We start from the raw sequence: 25480 nt of genomic DNA, 5'->3' as shown, positions 1-25480 counted from the left end.
GGATTAGAAATTACCTGGGAATCGACCTGTTTAATCCGAAACTGGTGTTGGGTGTATTATATAAGCTTATCTCATTTTTGTTGCAGTGAGATGAAGCGATGAAATTTTCAATTTCAAATCAGCAAGCTACTAAGATTTGAAGAACGATTTCCTAAGGAAACATACAGAAATTCCTATATAATTAGTCAGTATATTGTAATTCTAGATGTACTGCCAAGTGTTCAAGTCACATTTAGCCGTTATTGAATCAGAGAGAGAACAGAATTTCATTGAGGGACTTTTACGCCGGGAGTACCACCGTGGTAAAATTTGATGTGCTTTTGCATTTACTGTAATTTTACTTTGTTACTTGAAAAGCTATACTTATATTCGTATGCACTATTAAATCGACTGAAAGAATTTTACAACTAATAGTTCGTTTTTACCTGGAGACTTTCTTAAGGAAAAATCTTCATATGTTTAAAAGCTTGTATGCTCTTAATCAAAGATTTCTTTGGTGCAAAGGATATCTTATGATCATTTTTGTTCCCAACAATCTAGTGGATTGGTTCCATCTTTAGGTTTGCCAGATGGCTGTTGGATTGATGGGACAGATGCCCTAGTAGAGGGAGAGTGGTTGTGGACCACTACAGGTAAAAACATCATGAAAGAGGATTACCAGAAGTGGTATCCGGGGGAGCCAAACTCTGCTAGAAACAATGGAGAGGACTGTATGGACCTCCTACACCACGAGAACTACAACTGGAACGATGAGAGCTGCGAAGTTCAGAATAACTTCCTGTGTGAAACAAGGTACCCATGTGGAGAGAGGAATAAATACATGTAAAAAAAAAAAAGTGACAAACTACCATTCATTTTATCAATATTTTTAATACACAGGTACATTTTATTTTTATGTCATTAATATTTTGTATGAGACTTGCAAAGCACAATCGCTGACATTCTATCTTCTATGCCTACTTGTCATAATTTATCATTATACACATTTATCTTACAGTGCCAACACAGAAAGTATTATTGGATAAGTCCATCCAAGTAGAAATTTCCTAAAATAAAGTAACAGATTTCCTTTTACATGTATTTGTTTTTTTTTTCCTCAATGAAAATCCATACCCTAACTCTTTTTCATGCTTTGACAATGATAATGATGCAAGCTGCATACTGCACACCGAAGTTTGGGCAAAGAATACATGTAGTACAGAAATGTCCCTATTTGATAGTGTAGAGATCTGAATTGTTAAACTCTGTTCATGGCCTTCCTCCTCAAAGATTCTCTCAGCATATGAATTCGATCATCAATATCTGATACTGTCATATTCTATTTGAAAACAAATACAAATTTTCAGGATTCATAAAATTAAACATGTAAATTGAAATGAACATGACTCTAATTATTAATAAAGAATGAGAGAAAAAATATTTTGTAGCATTTGCTGGTTCACTGGCTTTTATGTTAAAGGATAACTTGTACATGTATGAATATGGAAACTTATCTTGCTGAATTGAATCTAATATGATATCAGCAAGAACTTAACATGGTATCTGTACTATGAAGTATCTTACATTCACATCCTGAAAATTCACAGGTTGTCTAGCTGATGCTCTTCTTCTTTTGGAAGACATGGGTAAAGGCTGTCAAAAAAAACCCCAAAAGGCAATGAATTCTTATCCATCATACATGTATAGTATATAATACTGCAGTTTTACAGTACTAGTGCATGTATACCATTTGTTTTCTGCAAATCAATATTATTGGAATGATTTTTACCACACAAATCAAAAATGCTTGAAAAACGTCTCCTAGTTTTCTGCATAACTTGACAGCTCACCAACACAAATTATCAATAACATACATGTATGTGTATATATGTTTATGAAAAACAAATCTCCAAAAACTTTCTGCGACACTTGATTTTTTATAGGATCCTTTATCATAAAATTGTATATCATGAATATAAAACTCATGTTCATAAATTTAATCATATGTGTCATTAATCTAAGGGATGTTACTCACTATTCCACTACTGAAGTATTCTGGTGACAGACTTTCCAAGTATAATATTCGCTCTTCCATTTTCTTAACCCTGGTGAATAGATCTGTTCTTTGTTCTCCTGTGTCAAAATATGTAGTAGTATTATTATGTAATATTTCATGTTTAATAAATAAGATTCAGTTCATGGATTCCAAATTTACATATATGTATCATCAATTTAAAATGTGTTGAAACAATATCAAAACTTTTTGCAAGAATCTATTTACTACAGAGTTTTAAGGACGCTCTGTAGTCTATATACTGCATATTAAGAGTTCTAATTCCATGGTAATTTTATGCAGTTAGAGTGATTTAAACTGAAAATGAAATAGATGAACCCAACTGACACATTTATACAATATAATTTTTCAATGTCAAAATTTTTCAAAAACATTTTTCATCAGAGAAAAAGTGAGGAATTAAGTCACATTTGCAGCAGGAATATTATTATATTAGGTTTGAAACTAACTGTCTGCAGAAATATATAAGGTTGATCAATCTCATAGATGATGTGATGAAATCAAACTATCTGAGAGATTGATCAACCTGATATTTTTCTGTAGACAGTCTGTAACATTACCTAATAGCAATCGCAACTTCTCAAGCCTTTCCGTCAAGGTGAAAAACAACCTTGAATGTGTTACACAGGTGACAATGACAACCCCCCTTTTCATAAACTTTAAAATAAATGTAAGGAGACCTCTTATCTGTAGATTATGGAGCTAAACTTCATTGAATGTAAAGATATTACCTAAAATACACCACAGAAGGGACTTTCAACTCTGTCTATCAAGTAATTTTATAAATAGGAAGCAACACCATCTTATACAAAATTTTAACATCCGGGGAAGTAAATATATTCAAGGTATTTTTCAGAGATTGTCAGAAAGGCCCGAAAAGATGCAATTGACCTAATAAGTGATATATTTTCTTAAGGACAACGTGAGAGACATAATTATATACAAGAACTGATGATCAAAATATTGAGATGGTTAGGTGTTGGCCATATTGTTGGAAACAAAAATATAGCTGCCAGTCACATGTCACTTTTAAACCAATGACAAGAGGCCCAAGGGCCTTAACGGTCACCTGAGTATAATACAACAATTTAAAAGTTAAATACACTGATAGTTGAAGCTTTGTTGCCCTAAAGCAAGAGAAGTAGGAAGATCAGGATCAACAAAATAATTAGTCTAGTATTCAGTATCAACTCATAAATTAAGTTCTAATCTGTCCCCCACTTAACACTATGCAGACTATTAACAAACTATTAGTGCTTCTGTACTATTTTTAAACCCATATTAAGACCTCTAGCATTGACCTCTCTTATGGTCTTTGAAGAACTTTTAATAAGATAAGTTGTTTTTGTCTCATTTTTATTTATCTATTACTTACAGGTCTACCTGTTTATTAAAACTAAGAAAGTACTTTTTTAATTATACGATAAACATTCTTGCATAATTATCTTATTCTATTAACCTTTCAAATACATTATTTACAGTGATTAATTATCAAAGGTGAATGGAAAAGAGGAATAACTTCTCTCAGTAGAATACAAATAGAGCCCTGCCCAGGACCAGAATGCTTAGACCAATGGTCCAGATGTTTAAAAATCTGGTAGAAATACGCTTACTCATATCATTTAAACTTTTACTCAGTTTGCTTCCAATATGCCCAGAAGCAGAAAGGAATTTCACAGGTACAATGCATTTTCACTACAGATTCAACAAAGCCTTACCCTAACACCAGAACCCAAGACCAAGGGTCAAGAAATTTACAAATTTGGAAGAGTTATCCTCATCATCATAACTATGGACTTCAAAGAATTAACACTTTTCCACTATATTATCAAAAGCCCCCCCCCCCCCCCCCCCCCTCGGTATGCCAGAACCACTGACCCTAGGACCACAAGATTTAAAAATTCTGTTCGAAGCTCCCATTTTCATCATAGCTAAGCAATTTATTTATCAGCTCAACACTAAGGAGCAGACAGGATTAATTAATGATTAATAGAATTAATGCTTTTTCACTATATATAATCAATAGAGCCCCCCCCCCTCGTCAAGAACTCCAAAAACTGAGGCCATATATTTAAAAATTTTGGAAGAGGCATCCTTGTCTATCATAATCATGCACTTAGTTTGTTTATATAATCTCCAGTAGCAGAGAAGAAGATTTTCAAAGAATCAATGCATTTTCACTATATAATCTATAGAGTCCCGCCCTAACACCAGAACCCCTGACCCTGGGGCCATGAAATTCACAATTTTTGAAAAGGCATCCTTATGCATCATAACCATGCACATAGTTTGTTTAAATAATCTCCAGTAGCAGAGAAGAAGATTCTCAAAGAATCAATGCATTTTCACTATATAATCAATAGAGCCCCGCCCTAACATCAGAACCCCTGACCCTGGGGCCAAGAAATTCACAATTTTTGAAAAGGCATCCTTATGCATCATAACCATGTACTTAGTTTGTTTAAATAATACCCAGGAGCAGAGAAGAAGATTTTCAAAGAATCAATGCATTTTCACTACTGTATAGGGGATTAATTTCACGGGTTGTAATTTTCACGTTTTTCTCTCCTCGGACACGATCGCGGTTTGTTGAATTCGCGGAAATGTTATATAGTAAAAGTTACCTCCCTTGTCTATATTAAATCCATAGCATAGCTAGAACGACATTAATCAGAGTTATGTATTCACTTCACGAACAACAGGGTAGGTTTACATAAAATAGTTAGATTTAATAATTAATTGACGATTAATTAAAAAAAAGTACAGTTATTAAAAACGTCGAATGACTTTCCTATATGCTATTACGATGAGTGCATGTACACCCCAAGATCTTCTTCCCGAAGGGATAATCATCGCGGCGATAAAAACCACTGGACGGTAATAAATATGTTAATTAATGTAGGTCTACGAAATAATATCCTTTCACATCTTCAGCAAGTTCGATAGTTATTTGAATGATTTCTTAAAACCAAAATGTCGATAAAAACTAATACGCAGTAATAATGCAGGTAACAAATACACGTGGTAACATCAGTTACGCACGAGTAATCAAAACCCATGACCCACGTGTTTTGATTGATGAAACATGTAGCGTTGGCTATTAAAATTAAAGTAAAGCGTGATAATTAAGATAATTGAATGACAGGTACTACTCCTAATTACTGAAATGCCCATGTACTGCAGGTATATATACCTATCGTAGTCTTTTCTCAAATTTCCAAATAAAACATGAGGTCATTGAAAACTTATTCACTGTTTCTTGAATTCACGGATTTATTAACACCGTGAATATAGCGAATACTAACACCGCGAGTTATTTTCCCCCTATACAGTATATAATCAATAGAGCCCTGCCCTAACACCAGAACCCCTGTCCCAGGGGCCATGGCTTTCACAATTCTGGAAGAGGCCCACCTCCTCATCTCAACTATGTACTTAGTTTACCACCTTAATGCCCAGGAGCAGAGGAGAAGATTTTCAAAGAATTAATGCATTTTCACCATATAGTCGATAGAGCCCCGCCCTAACACCAGAACCCCTGACCCTGGGGCCATGAAATTCACAATTTTGGAAGAGGTACTCTTGCTCATCATAACTATGTACTTAGTTACTTTATTTAATATCCAGAAGCAGAGAAGAAGATTTTCAAAGAATTAATGCATTTTCACTATATAATCTATAGAGCCCCACCCTAACACCAGAACCTCTGAACCTGGGGCCATGAAATTCACAATTTTTAAAAAGGCACTTTTGCTCATCATAACTATGTACTTAGTTCCTTTATTTAATACCCAGGAGCAGAGAAGAAGATTTTCAAAGAAATAATGCATTTTCACTATATTATCTATAGAGCCCCGCCCTAACACCAGAACCCTTGACCCTGGGGCCATGAATTTCACAATTTTGGAAGAGGCACTCTTGCTCTTCATAACTATGTACTTAGTAACTTTATTTAATACCCAGGAGCAGAGAAGAAGATTTTCAAAGAAATAATGCACTTTCACTATATGATCTATATAGCCCCACCCTGGGGCCAGAACCCCTGACCCTGGGGCCATGAATTTCACAATTTTGGTAGAGGGCTCCATGCTTATTACAATGATGCCAACAGTTTGACTGCTTGATGTCCAGGAGTAAAGAAGAAGATTTTTAAAGATTGCATTAATTTTGGTGGTTTTAGCCCCACCCCTCAGGCCCCAGGGGGGCAGGGATCATGAAATTCACAATTTATGTTCCCCTTCACTCATAGATGCTATATACCAAATTTGGTTGAAATTGGTTGAGCGGTTTTAGAGAAGAACGCACGACGGACGACGCAGGACAAAAACAGATAGCAATAGGTCACCTGAGTGACTCAGGTGACCTAAAAATGCAACACTTCAGTCTGTATGAAAATAAATTATTTTAGCCGACAGTTAGGCTCCTTGTTCTCCTCAGCTAATGCTTAACATGTACACACTAATTTCTAAGACAATTTTGCAATTTATTTAATAATTGACAACTGAAATTTTCCCTCCTCATTGGTTGTCTGTTTGATTTTATTGCTGTTTGATTATTTTATTTATGAATTTTTACACAATGATACAAAATTCTTCAAAGTTTTGTCAATTGACATAGTCATAAAAATTTCAGGTGACAGTTCTAGCACAGTGTAATAACATGAATATATACATGTATATATGTGAATCTTCAATACAGTAAAACACGCTTATAGCGAATATGCTTATAATGAATTGACGCTTGCAGTGAAGTGATTTTCATTCCCCATGACTTTAAAATATATTGTAAACTTAACGGATATAATGAATTACACTTATAACGAAGCAAAATCATCCATCCCTGGCACTTTGTTATAAGCGTGTTTTACTGTATATTGATAAAAAATTACAGGTGTTATTGCCATAGATACACTGTACATATGACTTAAAGAGAAATCTATTTTGGTGATGATGACATTAATAACCCACTTTTATCAAGCTTGAGGTGGGTCTCTATATTTTGAAGACGCTCCTCTATCCCAGCAGAAAAACTTGGATCCTCCACGGGTTCCTTCTTTACCACAGTAAGATGGTTAGGCTGACTGACCTGGGTTTGTGGTCCTTGAAGATTTACCACTCGTGTCACTAAAAATAAACAATGAATACAGCAGCTTTAATTTTCTTGCAGCAATGACAACATGATTTCAGAAACAAAGGTAATAGCATTATTAGTGTACAATAATGTTGTTAGATTATCAATTTTTACAAAGTATTATCTTAAAGTATTTAAGTTTCTTCCTGGCATAAATAAGTAAAATCATGCCCCAGCTTGCTTACTACATTACATCGTGATATTTTGAGAGAAGCTAATCAAAGTAAAATTTAACACCTTTGATATGACTTTTTCCACCAATTCTGGTATCAAACACTGAATCAACACGGGCACAGCTACTGTCAGTTTCTGAAATAAAGGAAACATAGTTACAATTCTTCAAATACTATACATGCAATATACTAAGTAAAAATTCTTTCACACAATGTGCAAACATGTTTGTAATGAGTTCATTATTTTCTCACATTTTCTGAAATCTGTAAACAGTATACATGTATAATATTTATATTTGCAAATGTTTTCCCTTATATAACACTATCTAAGCAAGGCGTATTTAATTCTGTGTAAAAACAGGTTCATCACGTGTCCTGAAATTCATTGTTCAGTCATAAATGATTGACATAATTTCACAGTGACATCATAAGTGGTAGGCAAGTTCAACTTCATTCAATTTATACCACTGAGGTTTGAAAAAATTAAATCATTTTATGGGTTTAAAACTTTCATACATAGTATACATTGTAAATCAGTCTCAAATGTAAATGTAAATAATAAGGTATCATTTTTTACTTTTATCCTGATGTAAATACGGGTTGGCATGTGATCATATCTACCATAAAGCCGTTCAGGGTATGATTTTACAGAGTAAAATAATTGCATTACTGTTTTAAGGTTTTAGTTGTCTTTCTATGTAAAATGGGTCCCTTGTCTTGAAATAGGTGACAGTTATTTCATACTGATGAAATAGACAGAGGGCAGCTGGCACTTGTACCATACACATAACAATGAACAATTCATTAAAATCTCTTTTAACTTTCATATCACTCCTACCAAGGGACAGGTGCTCCATACCTGATATAACAATGAACAATTCATTAAAATCTCTTTTAACTTTCATATCACTCCTACCAAGGGACAGGTGCTCCATACCTGATATAACAATGAACAATTCATTAAAATCTCTTTTAACTTTCATACCACTCCTACCAAGGGACAGGTGCTCCATACCTGATATAACAATGAAAAATTCATTAAAATCTCTTTTTAACTTTCATATCACTCCTACCAAGGGACAGGTGCTCCATACCTGATATAACAATGAACAATTCATTAAAATCTCTTTTAACTTTCATATCACTCCTACCAAGGGACAGGTGCTCCATACCTGATATAACAATGAAAAATTCATTAAAATCTCTTTTAACTTTCATACCACTCCTACCAAGGGACAGGTGCTCCATACCTGATATAACAATGAAAAATTCATTAAAATCTCTTTTAACTTTCATACCACTCCTACCAAGGGACAGGTGCTCCATACCTGATATAACAATGAAAAATTCATTAAAATCTCTTTTTAACTTTCATATCACTCCTACCAAGGGACAGGTGCTCCATACCTGATATAACAATGAAAAATTCATTAAAATCTCTTTTTAACTTTCATTTCACAACTACCAAGGGACAGGTGCTCCATACCTGATATAACAATGAAAAATTCATTAAAATCTCTTTTTAACTTTCATATCACAACTACCAAGGGACAGGTGCTCCCTACCTGACACTGGTGAGACCGTTGAGCAGAATTCTCTTATATTTAGTTCATCCACCTCCTGTCTCTTTTGTTCAATGAAAGCAGCAATTCTCCTTTCTATCTACAAATAGAATGAGAAATCATACTCTGAACAAGGGTTTGAAATTGTCATTATTTAGTACAAGTATAATAATTAATTCACATGGGGTAGTGACACTGTAGGTAAAGTAATCCCCAAGTGCTTTTACAGCAACACAATGGAACTTAGAAATCCACAAATTCTTATACCAATGAAAATTTTTGAAAAAAATCCTAATTCAATCAAAAGAACAGGGATTAAAATACAAGAACACCACATTCAGTACAAAATGCATACATTATAAAAACATTGTGAAAATTAATAAAAGACAAAATCAGTGTTTTCCCTTTATTTCAAAGTAAAGGGTTTGAGGACAATTGTAAAAGGGTAGGGGTTGAGGTTTATGAACAAGCATTCTGAGAGTATTGCATTAGCAATACTAGTCCCCTACCGGCAAGTGTAATCTGGTTCCCGTTAAGAATTGAAAGTGCCATAATCCCGTCAAAAATCAATGAAGCGAAATGAAATGCAAACTTGATCTATAACTCATCAAGGTAAAGACACATACCAAAAATCAGGTCAATATCTGCATGCGTTTAGAAAAAAATTGCGGAAAACCCTGAAAAATTGAAAAGGTAATTCCGTCAAAAATCATTGAAGCAGAACGAAATGCAAACTTGATCTGTAACTCATCAAGATACACTCACATACCAAAAATCATCTCAATATCTGCAAGCGTTTAGAAGAAAAGTGCGGAAAACCAAGTGGGACAGACTGACAGACAGACAGAGGGACGGAGGGACAGACGGACGGACAGACTCAGAGGAAACCTGTAGTCCCCTCCGGTTTCACCGGTAGGGGACTAATAAAATCTCTGTGGACCTGAGAGCAGTTATGTTGTAAATTTTGATTTCTAAGTGGCATCTATATCAGTTGAAGTGGTCTATTTGGCAGGTAGCTGGTTCTTAGGGAAAACACTGCACAATATCAGTGTACGAGTTTAAATTATTAATTATTAGTCCCCTACCGGTGAAACCAGAGGGGACTATAGGTTTCCTCTGAGTCTGTCCGTCCGTCTGTCTGTCTGTCTGTCTGTCTGTCTGTCCCTCTGTCTGTCTGTCAGTCTGTCCCACTTGGTTTTCCGCACTTTTTTCCTAAACGCTTGCAGATATTGAGCTGATTTTTGGTATGTGAGTGTATCTTGATGAGTTACAGATCAAGTTTGCATTTCGTTCCGCTTCATTGATTTTTGACGGAATTACGACCTTTTCAATTTTTACGGGTTTTCCACAATTTTCTTCTCAACGCTTGTAGATATTGAGCTGATTTTTGGTATGTGACTTTACCTTGATTAGTTATAGATCAAGTTTGCATTTCGTCCCGCTTCATTAATTTTTGACGGAATTATGGCATTTTCAATTCTTAACGGGAACGGAACCAGATTACACTTGCCGGTAGGGGACTAGTATTGCTAATGCAATACTCTCAGAATGCTTGTTTAAGTACATGTATAAAAATTGCTACACAGAGGGACTAACACAGGGTAGAGTAATCCCTTAGTGCTTCTGCACTTTGTACAAGACACAATGAAACTAAGAAATATGAGACCTTATGAAAAATTAATAAAAGATTTAAAATTTGTAATTTGATTTTCATTCAATCCATATCACATCTTTATGATGATTCAGAAGCACTTTAATGTGAAAAGCAACTGACTTTTGAATGATGAATAAGCTAAAAACAAAGAACAGTTTTATCCTCTCTGATACCCTTATTAAAACTCACTGAACTTTTATTTGTTAGAGGATTTCAAAGAAAAATCTTATAACACAACTGACAAGATTTTGAACTTTTTATACAAGAGACCATGGGCCACAACTCTCACCTGAGCCACTGGTCCTCCTATTCTTCATCTGCAGATTTTTTCCCCCTTTATATTCCAATGTAAAAATTTAATTCCATATCATTGCCCTCTCTACCCCAAGAGGCCTTGATTTGAACAAAACTGAATCTACATTAAATGAGGATGATTCAATATAATTATGACTAATCATGGTTTTGATGTTTTTTAGATGAAGATTTTTAAAGATATCTTCCGATGTAAAACTCTGATCACCCACCACGGCCCCACCCTATTTGGTGGGGGTCATGATTTGAACAAACTTGTATTTACACTATCTGAGAAAGTTCCATGTTAATATGACTACAGGTCTTTTAGAGTAGGCTTTCCCCTGTAAAATTCCCCCCCCCCCCCCCCCCCGAAAACTGGCTCTAGAGTAGGATTTCCCCCTGGAAATAAGCTCTAGACTAGGATTTCCCCGACAGAAAAATGACTCTAGAATAGGATTTTCCCTACGGAAATCCCACACAAGATAAAATTTTCCGGGGGGAAAATCCTACTCTGTGAAATAGTTATAGAGTGCAATTCCCCCCCCCCCAATAAAATATCATGGCTGTCCTTATTTATGAGGGGGTAAGACGCAACATATTGTTATAAGTGTCCCTTCTTCAAAATGGCAACCAGCTCTATAGAAAAATATGAAGTTGGAAAAATGAAAATTTTAAATCTCATTTTTCTCAGTAACCGGCCAACTTTTTTTCAAGCATTAAAATCTTATTCTTTTCATCTGGTCAACCTGGTTTCCGAAAAAAAAAATTAGTACAATGTAATCGGTTTGACATTTAACTGTATACATAGAAGCAAACAGAAATTTTATTTTAAATGGATTTTTTTCTCCAGTCATGTTTCAGACTACATGTTCATGATATTGATGCGTGTCTCTTCAAAATTCTGGTATTTAAATATTTCCACGGATTCAGAACTAAAATTTTCTAATAATTTTGCAAAACTTTAAGAGAGTATTTGCCCTCTGTTCTCAAATCCAATATTAATACATTGCTATGGTCAAAGGGACATACTTATGCTGAAATACTGGGCTTTTGAAATGCAAAAAAAATATTATCAAATCACTAATTAAAAAGTGCCCTGATATAATTTTAAGCTTGTGAGCAAACACATACCGCTATGCCTAGAGGGTGTTGAGACATCGAGTCTTAAGATTCTTTGAGTGACTAATTTTAAAATTTACCACAAATGAATTTGAACTACTGTATATATTTTAAGATTTCTACTAAATCTGACAATTCTTGAGTCAAAAACACTCACATTTGGGTGAATTCAAAAAAAATGACCAAACGCATATTTATCAACCCACACTAAAAATACATGCAATGAAAATAGATTTCTATGTCTCAGCATTTGTCTTTAGATAGTGTCTAAATACCTGCCAAATATCTTGTTGATATCTCAATTAACAAAAAAGTTATGCCCAAAAATGATGCTAAAATTGTCAGGAGTGCAACACCTTTTTGTGACATTTTGAAATTTCAATATTTTTTGGAGATCTGTAAAATAAAAAATAATGCTTCATGTTGAAAATAAAGACTTTCCTGATAATATTCAAAGTATTGTGACGCTCTCCAGAGGTAGAGCTTATTACGATAATTTACTAAAAATAGGATGTCAGGATGTTTTCTTTATTTACTCTTGTCAGGATTTGTTTTAAGTCCAGAATAACCAGACTGACTTTCCAGCTTAAATAAACAGACTTTTCAGTTTACAGGTTTATTGTTCATATACAACCATCTCAATGACATAAATACACACCATATGTCAATACAACACACAAAGATTCACTTTGTTATACGTACACTACAACATCAATACAACCTTGGCTCTATTTTATAATTCCAAATTATAGAAATGGGGGGATCACTTTATCCGAAGTATATATCCTGGGAATAACCCTTGATATATATATATATATTTATGTGAAATTAAACTCTTATGCCTGAAGAATTATATTAAGTCTCTTAAAATAATCAAGAGATCTCAATAATGATCAACGAAGTCCAGAATTCAGAGAAATAATCTCTAAATAATCTTAGATAATAATATTAGTTGACTTTTATGAAAATAAAGTTGTTCCTAGTTCTATTCCTATTAAAATTCAGATGGTAATTAATTAAGGGATTAACCCATTAATTAAATACGCTAATTCCTAGTCCTTTTTCTATAAAAACTGCGAAATTCGTTAATTTGCACTAATTAGGTGATTAATTAAGGGATTAACCCGTTAATTAGATTACCGTTTATCCAAAGGCAGAAGGAATAACCTTCTATTTCCTTACACTTACTTCCGTGATTTTGGTAACGTGTATATGCCAAAAGTAAAGCTGGAAAAAGTGCCGGAGAAAGTCTACCGGCTGTTTATATAGACTTCTCAATCCACCGGGGTAACACACGCGCAAGGTTGGAAACCACCGGAGACACTATCGGTGCTTCCATATAAAATAATTAATACAACTTTAATTATACATAAAGTAACATAACTGTAAACATTTTACTACAAAGAATCTTCGTCACTCAAATAAATGTCACAACCCGGAAGAAATGGCAATATACATTCAAAAAGACCGCCAGACGAAAATAGACAGTGACCTAAGGTCAAATGCATAAATTACAACTCAATCAGTTCCGGTAAAATGGCAGTTCACATGTGACGAAGGTAAATAGAACATGAAAACTCTGTTATTTACATGACATATCAGTAGCGTTTAACAATATCCCTGTAACACTGTGATAAAAGAAGTTTATGCAATGTAAATATGTTATAAACAACAATGCATCAAGTCATGAACATTCATATATACCACGTTATTTACAAACATCGAGCACATGTTAATTTAGGGGTCGTATAACAACACAAAATATTACTAAATCAGCTGATCACAGAAAACGATCAACCGTTTGCATAAATGATCACTACAAGTATTATTATTTATATCAACATGACAATGCCATAACATAATGTATGCCTATCAGAGACACATGGCTCCACATTTTACTCCCCTTTTTAAGTTTCAATGTCCTCATGAAACTATACATATTAACACAAAATATTTATGCAACATTATAAACATTAATAACATATCAACATCAAACAACATATTTTTCTTAAATTGGGACAATATGCTAATTCAAATAACAGTAAGGTTCAATGAATTAAAGTGTTGTAAACCTTTAAATAAGCACTAGGTCTTGCCAAGTAAAAATATTTGTAATTTACAAATACAACACCATCCAACTCACTCAAAATTCTTCATGTATAGGTGTAATGTACAATAATTTCAACCATCTTAGTAACAAAAAAAATGATTCTTGAAATATATGAAGACAAGAGTGTGCACTTAAAATAAGACTATAATCATTACTAACTCATTTTTACACTCTTGTATACACCTTATGATATTTAATTTTTCTTTACTACAAGGGACTTAACTCTTGGGTTCCTTGGCGATGCTCTGCTAGGTCTTTCAAACCACCTTCTTCTGTACCCTGACACTGCTATTCTTCTATCCCTTTCTCTCCTCTCCATGCTTCTGAAACATCCGACAAGTTCATCCGATATCATGGTGTTTTTCCTTATGCCAGTATTAAGTGAGGTGAGGAGCTGATTCTGTTGTGATAGTAATTTCTGTAGGTCTGTCATGGCTGTGAGAATGTTTTGTAGAATAGGAGTATCAGAGGTTTCCTTGTGGATAATGCTTTCCTCAGGTTCAGGGACATCAAATTCCGTGGAATCTTCTGCTAAAATATCCTTTAACAGGTCATATTCTTCCTGATCATTAAGTAAGGGTAAGTCATCTGTCCAACATGGTGTCTCTTTAGCAGGTTCTGGCTTAGTTTGGTTGTTCTTGCATGTTTCCGCAGGTTCTCCATTAGTAATAGTAGCAGGTTTATCCTTGTTTATAATGTTGGATGGAATGGATGTCACCTGGACCCTTTGACTCCACACCTTCTTGCTTTCTGTTTCTGACAACCTTTGCATCAGGGTTCCATCTATTGGGCGGGGGTTAGGGTTCTTAACCAACATCTCCTCAGGTGCTGGAGTGGCTTTTCCATTCTTTGTCAATTCTAGGATAGCAGTTTTATGGGGTTTGTACCCCTTCAGGTGTCTGGTCAGGTCCCTCTCTGTCCTAGACATGTATTGGCACAAAGTGCAATAAAATGGCACTTCCTCTGGTTTAAGATGCGTTTTATAAATGTGCGCCTCCACGTATCTCTTCTCCCCTCTGTATGTTAAGCACTTTAGACATTCATATGCAAATCCCCTTTTGTCTATTTTCTCCATCTCCATAGTTGTAAGCTAACAAGAAAGATGAAGCTCATGAATATAATGAACATTCATGTACTATTCAAATATACTATATAAACTTTCCTAACATATTTATTTTAAGTTTTAAAAGGGCATCCCAGGATATTAACAGATCATACACCAGGTAATAAAGGGAAGCAATCAGCCAAGGTTATATTTTACAAAACATGGCATACATTCAGATACACGATAGTAGAAGACAATCTACTTAATACGTCGTATAGTAAACAAATGTTTAAGTGGGTAATCTTGTAGTATGCAGGTTTTTTTTTTTTTTTTTTTATATATCTTCCTTCCATGGCGGGTGATTATCTCCCTCATATTTCTTCAGTTTGTCTACATTCAGACATTTCTGGTTTCCCTTTTGATCCATCTGTATCCTGTATAACAAATCGTTGATCTTTTCTTTAACTACAACTGGACCCAAGTATAAGGGTTGGAGCTTCTTGCTTTCTCCTGGTTTTCTAGTTTCATTCGGAATCATGACAGAATCCCCAGGTTTGAAATGTTGGTCCTTACTCTGTTGATTATATTGGTCCTTTTGCCTGTTGTGAGCTTTATCTAGATGTTTTCTTGCAAGTTGGTGTGCTTTTGTAAGTGTGGCTCTCAACTTTTCAACGTATTCCCCTACATTCAACAGCTCTTGTACATCGTTTGTTCTGCCATATATTAAATCGACTGGTAATCTTACTTCCCTCCCTAACATGATCAAATTCGGTGTCATCTTTGTGCTCTCTTGTGTGCTAGCTCTGTAGGCTGCAGTCAGGTATTGCAGATTGAGGTCCCATTCTGTACCATCCCCTCTAATAAAGGATTTAATCATTTGGATCAACGTTTTGTTAAATCTTTCTACAAGTCCGTTGCATTTAGGGTTCCTAGGACTGGTTCGTGTCTTTTGTATTTCTAATAACTTGCAGACTTCCTGGAATAATTCTGCTTCAAAACATCTCCCCTGGTCTGTGTGAATAGATAAAGGACATCCAAATTTTGTGATAAACTCTCTGCATATTACATCTGCACAGGTCAAGGCTGTTTGATCTGGGACTGGATAAGCCTCAGCCCATTTACTGAAATGGTCAGTTAGGACAAGAATATACTGATTTCCTCTAGGAGTTTCTGGTAATGGTCCTACTAAGTCAATAGATATTCTGTCGAGCGGTGCTCCAACATGCATATCTCCTAAAACAGCTCGAGGTTTTCGGTAACCATACTTCATTCGGGAGCATACATCACACTTACAGATCCATATGTTTACATCCTCCCTCATTTCAAACCAGTAAAACCTCTGTTGTAGTTTCCTTTTTGTTTTCTTTTGGCCTAAATGTCCTCCAAGTAGACTATTATGTGTCAACCGTAAAACTTCAGATTTCATGCTGTCGGGAGCCATGAACTGAGCATGTTTTGAGAGTCCATCTTTAGTATGGTACTCTTTGTACAAAATTCCATCTCGTATGAACAGGGATGACCATAAATGCCAGTAATGACGTAGCGCTGGACTTTCAGTTACAATGGTTTTATAATCGGGACGTTGATTCTTCTTTACCCATCTCACAACCTCTTTCAAAGTATTATCCTCATTTTGAAGTTGAGCTAATTCTTGTATTCCATATAGTCCAAAACTGGTAAGTGGTTGACATAGAGCTGTTGATCTGGTGTTTATTCTGTTGACCTTTTGTGGTATGTCAGACTTATCTCCTAGACTAGATTTGATTTCCTGTTCCATCGACACACTTAGATTTGGTCCTATCATTGTTTGGGACTTTCTTTTACATTTTTCACAGGGTCCACACTTCAGTGATTCAAGCATATCTGCATTACAACAGTTACATTCTCTTGGATTACAGATGCGAGACATAGCATCAGCATTTTGATGCTTGGTTCCTGGTCGGTATTCAACAACAAAATCAAATTGTGACAAAATCTCGATCCATCTGGCTACCCTTCCTTTTGGTTCACGTAGTTTAAACAGCCATACTAACGCTTGATGATCTGTCCTGATTTTAAATTTTCTGCCCAATAAATACTGACGGTAATATTCTACAAAATAGCGGATTGCTAGAAGTTCCTTGTCTGTCACACAGTAGTTTGATTCAGCTTTGTTCAGTGTTCTGCTTCCATAAGCTATTACTCTCTCCCTTCCTTCTTGTTCTTGGCTTAAGACTGCTCCAATTGCACATTCGCTGGCATCAGTATCCAGGATGTATGTTCCTTGATCCGTGGGATAGGCCATTACTTCAGAACTAACAAGTGCTTCCTTTAAGGATTGAAAGGCTGTCTGACATTTACCGTCCCAAATAAACTGAACATTTTTCTTGGTCAGATTTACCAGTGGTCTTACAATATTTGAGAAACCTTGAATGAACCGTCTATAGTAACTTCCCATGCCTAAGAACTGTCGGACCTCTGTAACATTTTTAGGTACTGGGCATGTAAGTATTTTACTGATGTTGTCTGGATTTGGTCGTACTCCCTTTTCATTGATTACATGACCAAGAAAACAAACTTCTTCCTGTAGCAATTCACATTTTTCTGGTTTTAGTTTCAGACCTGCTGCTCTTATCCTGTCAAGTACATCTTCTACTCTTTTCATATGTTCCTCGAAATTTCTCCCAAATACTATAATATCATCAATGTATATCAGGCAGGTCAACCACTGCAGTCCACTTAGAGCTATCTCCATGACTCTTTGGAATGTTGCTGCTGAGTTGCAAAGGCCAAATGGCATGGACGTAAATTCATATAAGCCATACTTTGTCACGAATGCAGTCTTGGGTATATCTTCCTCCCTAACTGGTATCTGAAAGTATCCTGAAGTTAAGTCAAATGTAGAGAAAAGCTTTACTCCACTTACAGCGTCCAAACAATCTTGTATCCGTGGGAGCGGAAATGCATCAATTTTTGTTACTTCATTTACTTTTCGATAATCTATGCATGGCCTTATTTTGCCATTCTTCTTCCGAACAAGAACAATAGGTGATGACCAAGGTGAATTCGATTCTCTTATCACCCCTTGTTTCTTCATTTGTTGGACTGCTTTCTTCTCTTCATCTGACAAGGCAATAGGAACACGGCGTGGATGTTGCTTAATTGGTTTGGCATCTCCTGTATCTATATTGTGTTCATACAGCTTGGTACTTCCTATATCATTTTCATTCATGGAAAATACTGCCTGGAATTTGATAAGGACATCTTTAATCACTTTTTGTTCTTCTGGAGTTCTGCCTATGATAGATTTATCATACAGTGTCTGAAGGTGGGGTGGTACAGTCCTATTCTCTAGAGAGTGGGAAGATTCGATGTCCTGTTGGACTGGTTCTGTTTGTTGTACTTTCCTAGAAATGGCCCCTACATTATTCAGATCTGTTGTCAGCACTTCAGCTTCTTCTAAATGGCCTATGACTTCACATTTCTTTATCTTAACAGGTGTAGAAAATGGGTTGAGCACTCTTACTGCTACTCCTTGGCCTTCTGGACTTTGACATACACTCACTACTTCATGGGCTACTGCAACTCCACAGCGTGTTACAAATAAATCAGATGGTTCTAGTACGTAATCTACATTCTGGTCAAAATCTGTCTCCTTGACATCAGGTTCTACTCTTATTATAGCCTCACTCTCACTCGGAATATGGTAATCTTCACAAGCCTTTACTTTTAAAATTTTATCAGGCATTCCTACCCGGAACCCTGGAATCCTTCGACCCTGCCAGTCTATCACTCCTTGTGATAGTAGTATATCTACTGGTCCGCCTGGGCCATTTTGCAATATATCCATTCCCAACAAACCCTCGTCAGAAATGTCCGCTACAACTACCTCCTGTTGTAGTTTCTCATCACCAAGTTCGACTGAAAATACCGCTTTACCATATTCTTGTATTTTTGAGTCATCTGCACTCTTCAGTGGTGTGGCTGATACTAATTTTGGTCTTGTATTTTCTGGGATCTTCCCATATGTTTCATCTGATATTAAAGTTCTGGATGCTCCAGTGTCAGTAGTAAACATAACATCAACATTTTCAATTTTTCCTGGTACATAGAACCCATCATACAATGTTCTCTCTCTCCTAATGGTTACATCTAGTTGATTGTCCAGTAGACCATTTTCTTCTGTTTTCTGGGTCTCCTCTAGGCCTGCAGAGTCAACCCTCTGCCATTTAAAGTACTGCTGACTTCATCAGTTTGAGTCTCTTCTGTCCTCTGCCTTGGTTTAAATTCTCTAGCTCTTGGGTTAAGTTTCTCTTCTTTTGAACTTTCATGATGGCTTTTATTCCACGTGTTGTTTGGGCATTCCCTACTGAAGTGACCTGGTTTGTGACAAGTAAAACATAGATTTTCTGTCCAGTCTCGTTGTTTTAAATCTTGTCTGTAGTTTCTTCTTTCTGTAGTTTGTGATCCTATTTTCCCATAGTTTCTTTTGTATTCTTCTTTTCCTGTATCTGGTCTGTGCACTCTTTTGTCTTGATTGACCCCATTATCTCCTCTGTCTGAGAGCTGTATTTTTCTTACTCTGTGATGACCACTGTTAGGACTGTTCTCACCATAGCGATTGGAGGTCTTGTATTCTATTACTTCATTATAATGCACGACATGAAGAACAGCCTCATCTATTGTCTGTGGATCTTTGTTCAACTCTACATATATGCGTGCTTGATTATCTGTAAGACCAGCTAGAAAATGAGAAACTAGATCTTCCTGCCTAGTCTCTGCATCTCTTGTAGGATGTGCTTTGTCATATAATCTCTTGAGTTCTGCTGCGAATTCTTCTGGAGATTCGTATTTCAGTTGTTTCCTATAGTTGAATTTTGTTCTATAACTTTTGCAAGATTCTATCTCTCCAAAGCGACTCTTTAATTCTTTAATTAACTGTTTATAATTCTTAAGAGTTGTCGCCTTCAGTTGACCATAAGTAAAATCTGCTGCAAGTCCTTGAATTCTGGGTAAAATCTGACGTAGTCTTTCTTCATCATTCCATCCACTTAGTTCAGCTACAGCTTCAAATCGTGTGTGCCATACTGCCCAGTTTTCCTTGCCTGTATAAACTGGTAGCTTAGAGGACTCTTTAGCTTTAGGTTTAAACAACTTGTTTGTAGATACTGTAGATACATCAGAGTTGTGATCATCCATTGACTCATCTTCTGACCCACTTGTTTCTCTTTGAACAACGCTTCTGTGATGCCTTCTATGCTTCTTTTTGTAAGACTTTGACGGGGTTATTTCCCTTGTTGTGACTCCTGTGGTATTTGTTGCAAACATCTGCTGGCTGTTTGATCCATGATCACTGTATGCAGGACTTTTTAGTTGTTCTCTGTTGATGACTTGGGCCATATTTGTTTTGTTAGACTGGTTACCATGGTGATTAGTTGAGCTCTCTGGGCGACCTATCAAACTTTCTCCTCCTCCCTCTGTTTGATGTGTCATAGTTTTGACTGCTGCATCCAAAACAGACTGCATGGATTTTACAGTTGATGTCATAGTAGTCATAAAAGACTTCATAGTGTCCACGAGATCAATCTGACCTCTACTGGGCAGAATACAGGGCTCACCCATAGTACTCTGACCAACGTTCTGTTCATCAAGGAGAGGATCCACGGTGCAGGTATCTATACCATGTAACTGGTTCACCATTTGATGCATGACCGGATTTCCAGTCATATTGCATCTTGGACTATTTCTGTGGATTGGGGAGTTCCTGTTTGATGGATTAATTGTGGGCATTCTATTTTGACGTATTGTAGGAGGAGTTATCTTCCCTTTGTCATCTTCATCAGTGCTCTCATCTGTAGCATGCACTTCAATCACTTCAAGAGTATTAACCTCAGATGTGTGTACATGTACCGGTAACTTTGATGCATCCTCATTCATAGTTTGACATTTGTTTTCATTATCATACTCTACATTCAGAGTTTTTACACTTTCATCATCTGTACTGCTAGCTGAAGCATCATTCTTAGCTCTGCCCCTAGTGTACATTTTCTGTGGATGACCTTAAAATAATCAAGGTCTTTTATGAGGTTCGTATCACTGGACCTGTCGTTGGAAAAACAGATCCCACTTCTGACACCAAAGTATTGAGCTTTAAATGTGGACTGTCATAACTTTTGTTTACTCAAGTTGTGGTCGTGGCTGATGTTTAAAAAAATGTTATACCATGTCAGGAGTGCAACAGAAAAAATGTAGTGTTGCCAAAAAAACATCAATTGTAAAATTCTCATAGAAAATTAAGACAAAAAAGAATTTTGGAAGTGTAAAATAATAACTGATATACATTTTAAAACTTAAAAATGTTATATAAATCACAAGCAGCATTAATGAGAGTCAAGTATATGTGCATACCCAAAAATGTCAGGAGTGCAACATTTGATGTTTTGCTCCCAAGCATGAAAAAACTATTATCATTACATGATTTTCTGATTTTTATTTTGGAAAATAAAGACACTAAGAACATTTTTACCAAATAAATTTATCAATTACAGGATCTGTCTGTGCTTCAGATCCATATTTCTATGGTCAGGAGTGCAACACATTTTTTTAAAGATTCAAGTTGTGTGAAGAAAAGACTTCTATTCATGCTTAGAAGTATTCATTAATTAATAATGATCTTTTTGTATAATTTAATGCTAAATTATTGACAGTTTTATTATTAAAATCCTTCCTTTTTCAATTTTATCAATTCAGATGTGTTTTTATCTTTTTTGTGATTTTTTTAATGAACGTTAAAAATAAACACACTAAAACATTGTCATTAAATTCAAGTAATTCCTCCTCAACTTCACTGAAACAACAGAACAAGTTCTTATGTAATTTTCACTTCACAATTCTACTTTAAAGGCACCAATGCTTTTGGTCAGGAGTGCAACAAATATGTTAGAATTATAAATCATCCAATAAGAATAAAAATAAAGAAAAAATGATGAGTAGAATTTTTCTGGTGGGTTACTGTGTTTGTCTTCTAAAGGAAAATATGCTTTAAAATATATTTTATCTTCTAAATATACATTTAAGCTAGTTTTTTTGGCATAAAATAGGGTATAATTCCAGATAAAATGTGAATTTTAAATACTTTCATCTGTTTAATTATGAAGTATTGGACTATAAGTATTGCGCAATTTCATTACCACTTGATGTTGCCAACACTTCATGAATTTTTGTGTTCTATGGTTTTAATTTTAAACTTTACTGCAGTCAGGAGTGCAACAAAACTGGTTCATAATTACCGATGCTTTTTAACTATCTTTACTAAAAAATAAGTTGAAAAAAATGCTTGATACTATTTGATGTTCAAAACACTATGTCTATCAACAAATTACAGAAAATTTACAGTCAATTCAGGGAATATTTTTCATCATTTCACATATATTTTAAATACAATTTATATATATTACACTTTGCAAATAATCATGTTTTAAGGTCTTCAAAATATGAAAAACCTGCTGTAAACGATGAAAAATATCAAAACGACAAATTCATTTACAAAGTAAGAATGGGTTATTGTGTGTTATAATTTTTAAAACAATGTTAAATAAAATACATATCAGATGTCAGGAGTGCAACACAATAATGTAACATAGGGTCACTTCAAAATCTAGTATTTTTTGTAAGAGAACTCGTATATAACAATTCTTTTTTGGCCTAGATTTAAAGAATTGACTTGAACGGACAAAAAAGTGAACTTTGGGGAATTTTATTGCTTCATATTTTTTTCATATTAAAACTTTTCAAACCATAATTGAAAAAATAATGTAAAATAACAATCAAAAAGCCAATTTTTTGTCACATGTACAAGAGAAGATACTCATTCAAGGTATAGATTTAATCATTTATACCCCTTTTACCATTTTGAAGCATAAAAATCTATAATTTCTTGTGATTATGTATTTTAGAAAGTCTTTCAAGGTGTAATGATGTTTTCTTTTTTCAAAAGAAATTTTGCTAATAAAAGTTCTGAAACTTTTTAATCCGATTGTCTATTCCATTGCTACTTCAGGATTTTAAACTAGAATGCATTTGCAATATGATGATATAAGTGAAAAATATGTTATAAGTAGTTGAATTTTGCCAAAAAAATTCAGTTTGGTGGTCATTTTTTTTTAATTCACCCATTTCTATTAAAAAAATCATTTCAGGGATTGACTTTCATATAAACTTTTTGCCACAATATTGTTGATATGATTTAAGCATTTAAATAAAAGAGGTGAAATCCTACTCTGAGAAAGAAAGAGGGGGAAATTTGGCTATGGTGTGAGATTTCCCCTTGGGGGGAAATCCTACTTTAGAGTACAGATTCCAGGGGAGAAAACTGGCTATGGGGGAAATCCTATTCAAAAAACACTGGTAATCATGCCTTTGCTGTTCTTGAGAAGAAGATTTTTAAAATATTTTTTGTATGTATTCCCATGTAAGACATTGATCATCCATCATGGCCCCACCTAACCCTGGTTCAGACGAGCTTAAAAAAGCTTTTCTCTAAAACATGTACAGTTGTTATTGTAAAACCTACACAGGAAATTGACATGCTGGTGCCTCAGAATGGATATAATTTGAAACACAGCTAATGGAAATTTGTTTTTTAAGAAACTGCATTACATGCATATTTATAAGTTTAATTTCATAAAAATTTGCATAATAAAACTTAACATAAGTGGTATCAAAGTATGTGTTCATTTTTTTAATAACTTTATTTCTTTGATAGTTTCTGACAAATCTAATGGTATCATATATGATGGAACTCCCTGCTCTTCCTTTTTTTTCATTTGAAATAAAAAAGATTATTATACCTCTACTCTATATAAAATTAATACATAAAACTGTCTATTTCCCCGAAGAAGATACTATTTCCCCAATTTGAGGACTACTCCCTGAAAAATGAGAGCTACTCCCTCATGAATATTTATTATTAATTTTAACCAATTAAAATGAACAGTGGGCGGAGCGTTCAAGGAATCTCGAGTCTGTGACATAATGTTATTAGCAATGTAACTATGACGTCAAAACTTTTCGACATGCGATATAAAAATCATACTGGAATTTCTAAGCAAAAAGAGGACAACGATAATCCTTCAAAATGTCAGTGAAATTATTATTTTTTTAAAATAATTTTTTCCGCATTGATGCATAATATATTTAACAAAATTGGAATCACATGCATTTTGGATTATTTATATAAATGCCTCTATATTGTTTTAAAAATGTCTAAGTTTCTAGTTAATAAATCTCCTTTGTTTGTTACGGTATAATAAAACAGTTATGGAATGGGTACTCGGGCAATATCAAATTTATGGTTTCCTCCCTTGGGGAACCATAAATTTGCTATTTCCAGAGTACCCATTCCATAACTGTATACTGTATCCAGTAATGATGCTCTTAATATCCCTGAATAATCCCTTACCTCTTGGCTAGAAGCTTTAATTTGTATGTTACTGTTGGCAATGTTGTCTTTTTCACAAGCTTGGACAGATGACTGGGTTTGATAGGTATCCTGAGTCTTATGTTGTAAACTATCACCCTTACATTCAATCATCTCCATCTCTACATTTGTGTCACCTAATTCCACTGAATCATCTGTGCTTTTATCATTGTTGAGTTTGTCCTGATTTTCTTGTAATTTCTTTTGTATATCCTTTTAAATGAATTTAGCAAAATATTACAGTACCTACAAGTACTAGTACTGTATTGTAAAAAAACCCCCAAATTTTTATATTTTTTTTCACCAAAATTTGTCATTGAAAGATGTCTTACTTTTTTCAACTGACCAAATGATTACTTGATACAATTAACAAAATGATTTTACTGTATTTCACGACAAAACTGTCACTGTAGACCAACGTTTGTGTAGCTGTAGGAATGTTCTTAATATGGAATATTCTTTAAGTCTTAGTTCATTTATTAGGCATCGAATAGGACTGAACCAACCCTCTGAATCTTACTATTTACCTTTAAATCTGTTACGAGTCTCTTTAAACTGTTGATAAATTCTTCTGTACACACATCTACATTGTGCTCCAATGAATCTCTAGGTAAAACGTCTAATAAATTGAAATCATTGTACAATACCTATGAAGAAAAAAAGTTCTTTTAGTGCATTCATATTATACATACATATACATGACAGAAAACACGTGTTCTTCTTCGTCTCATTCATAGTTTTATATATAATATTTTTCCAAAAAAAAAAAATTCAGAAGAAAAGTGCAACTGTCTTGAACAATTTTAAGACACATACTTTCAAAAATTCAGTAAATAACTTCATCAAACGATTCATATCTTCTTCTTGCAGCTCCATCTTTGGA

At 34.7% G+C, this 25480-nt stretch overlaps 2 protein-coding genes across 2 annotated transcripts in view; one reads left to right on the top strand and one right to left on the bottom strand.

The window, feature by feature from the left end:
* LOC133182139 (perlucin-like) overlaps positions 1-1074 on the top strand; it is an 8878-nt gene extending 7804 nt beyond the window's left edge. The window contains exons 2-4 of the mRNA XM_061316867.1: positions 206-302; positions 561-792; positions 998-1074. Coding sequence (XP_061172851.1) covers positions 206-302; positions 561-792; positions 998-1025 — 357 coding nt within the window. The 3' untranslated portion in view covers positions 1026-1074. The remainder of the gene's footprint in view (positions 1-205; positions 303-560; positions 793-997) is intronic.
* LOC133182138 (MAP3K12-binding inhibitory protein 1-like) lies at positions 851-25480 on the bottom strand. The gene is made up of 9 exons (XM_061316866.1): positions 25414-25480; positions 25125-25244; positions 24580-24810; positions 8922-9018; positions 7421-7492; positions 7021-7176; positions 2015-2112; positions 1564-1632; positions 851-1318 (listed from the first exon to the last, which is right to left on the bottom strand). Exons 1-9 carry the CDS (start codon positions 25471-25473, stop codon positions 1238-1240), a joined length of 984 nt encoding a protein of 327 aa, XP_061172850.1. The 5' UTR covers positions 25474-25480; the 3' UTR covers positions 851-1237.

Source organism: Saccostrea echinata, unplaced genomic scaffold, assembly GCF_033153115.1.
Source record: "Saccostrea echinata isolate AGI-Se365-2 ecotype Australia unplaced genomic scaffold, CSIRO_AGI_Sech_v1 ptg000009l, whole genome shotgun sequence".
Taxonomy (NCBI): domain Eukaryota; kingdom Metazoa; phylum Mollusca; class Bivalvia; order Ostreida; family Ostreidae; genus Saccostrea; species Saccostrea echinata.
This window is presented reverse-complemented; position numbering and strand designations above follow the sequence as displayed.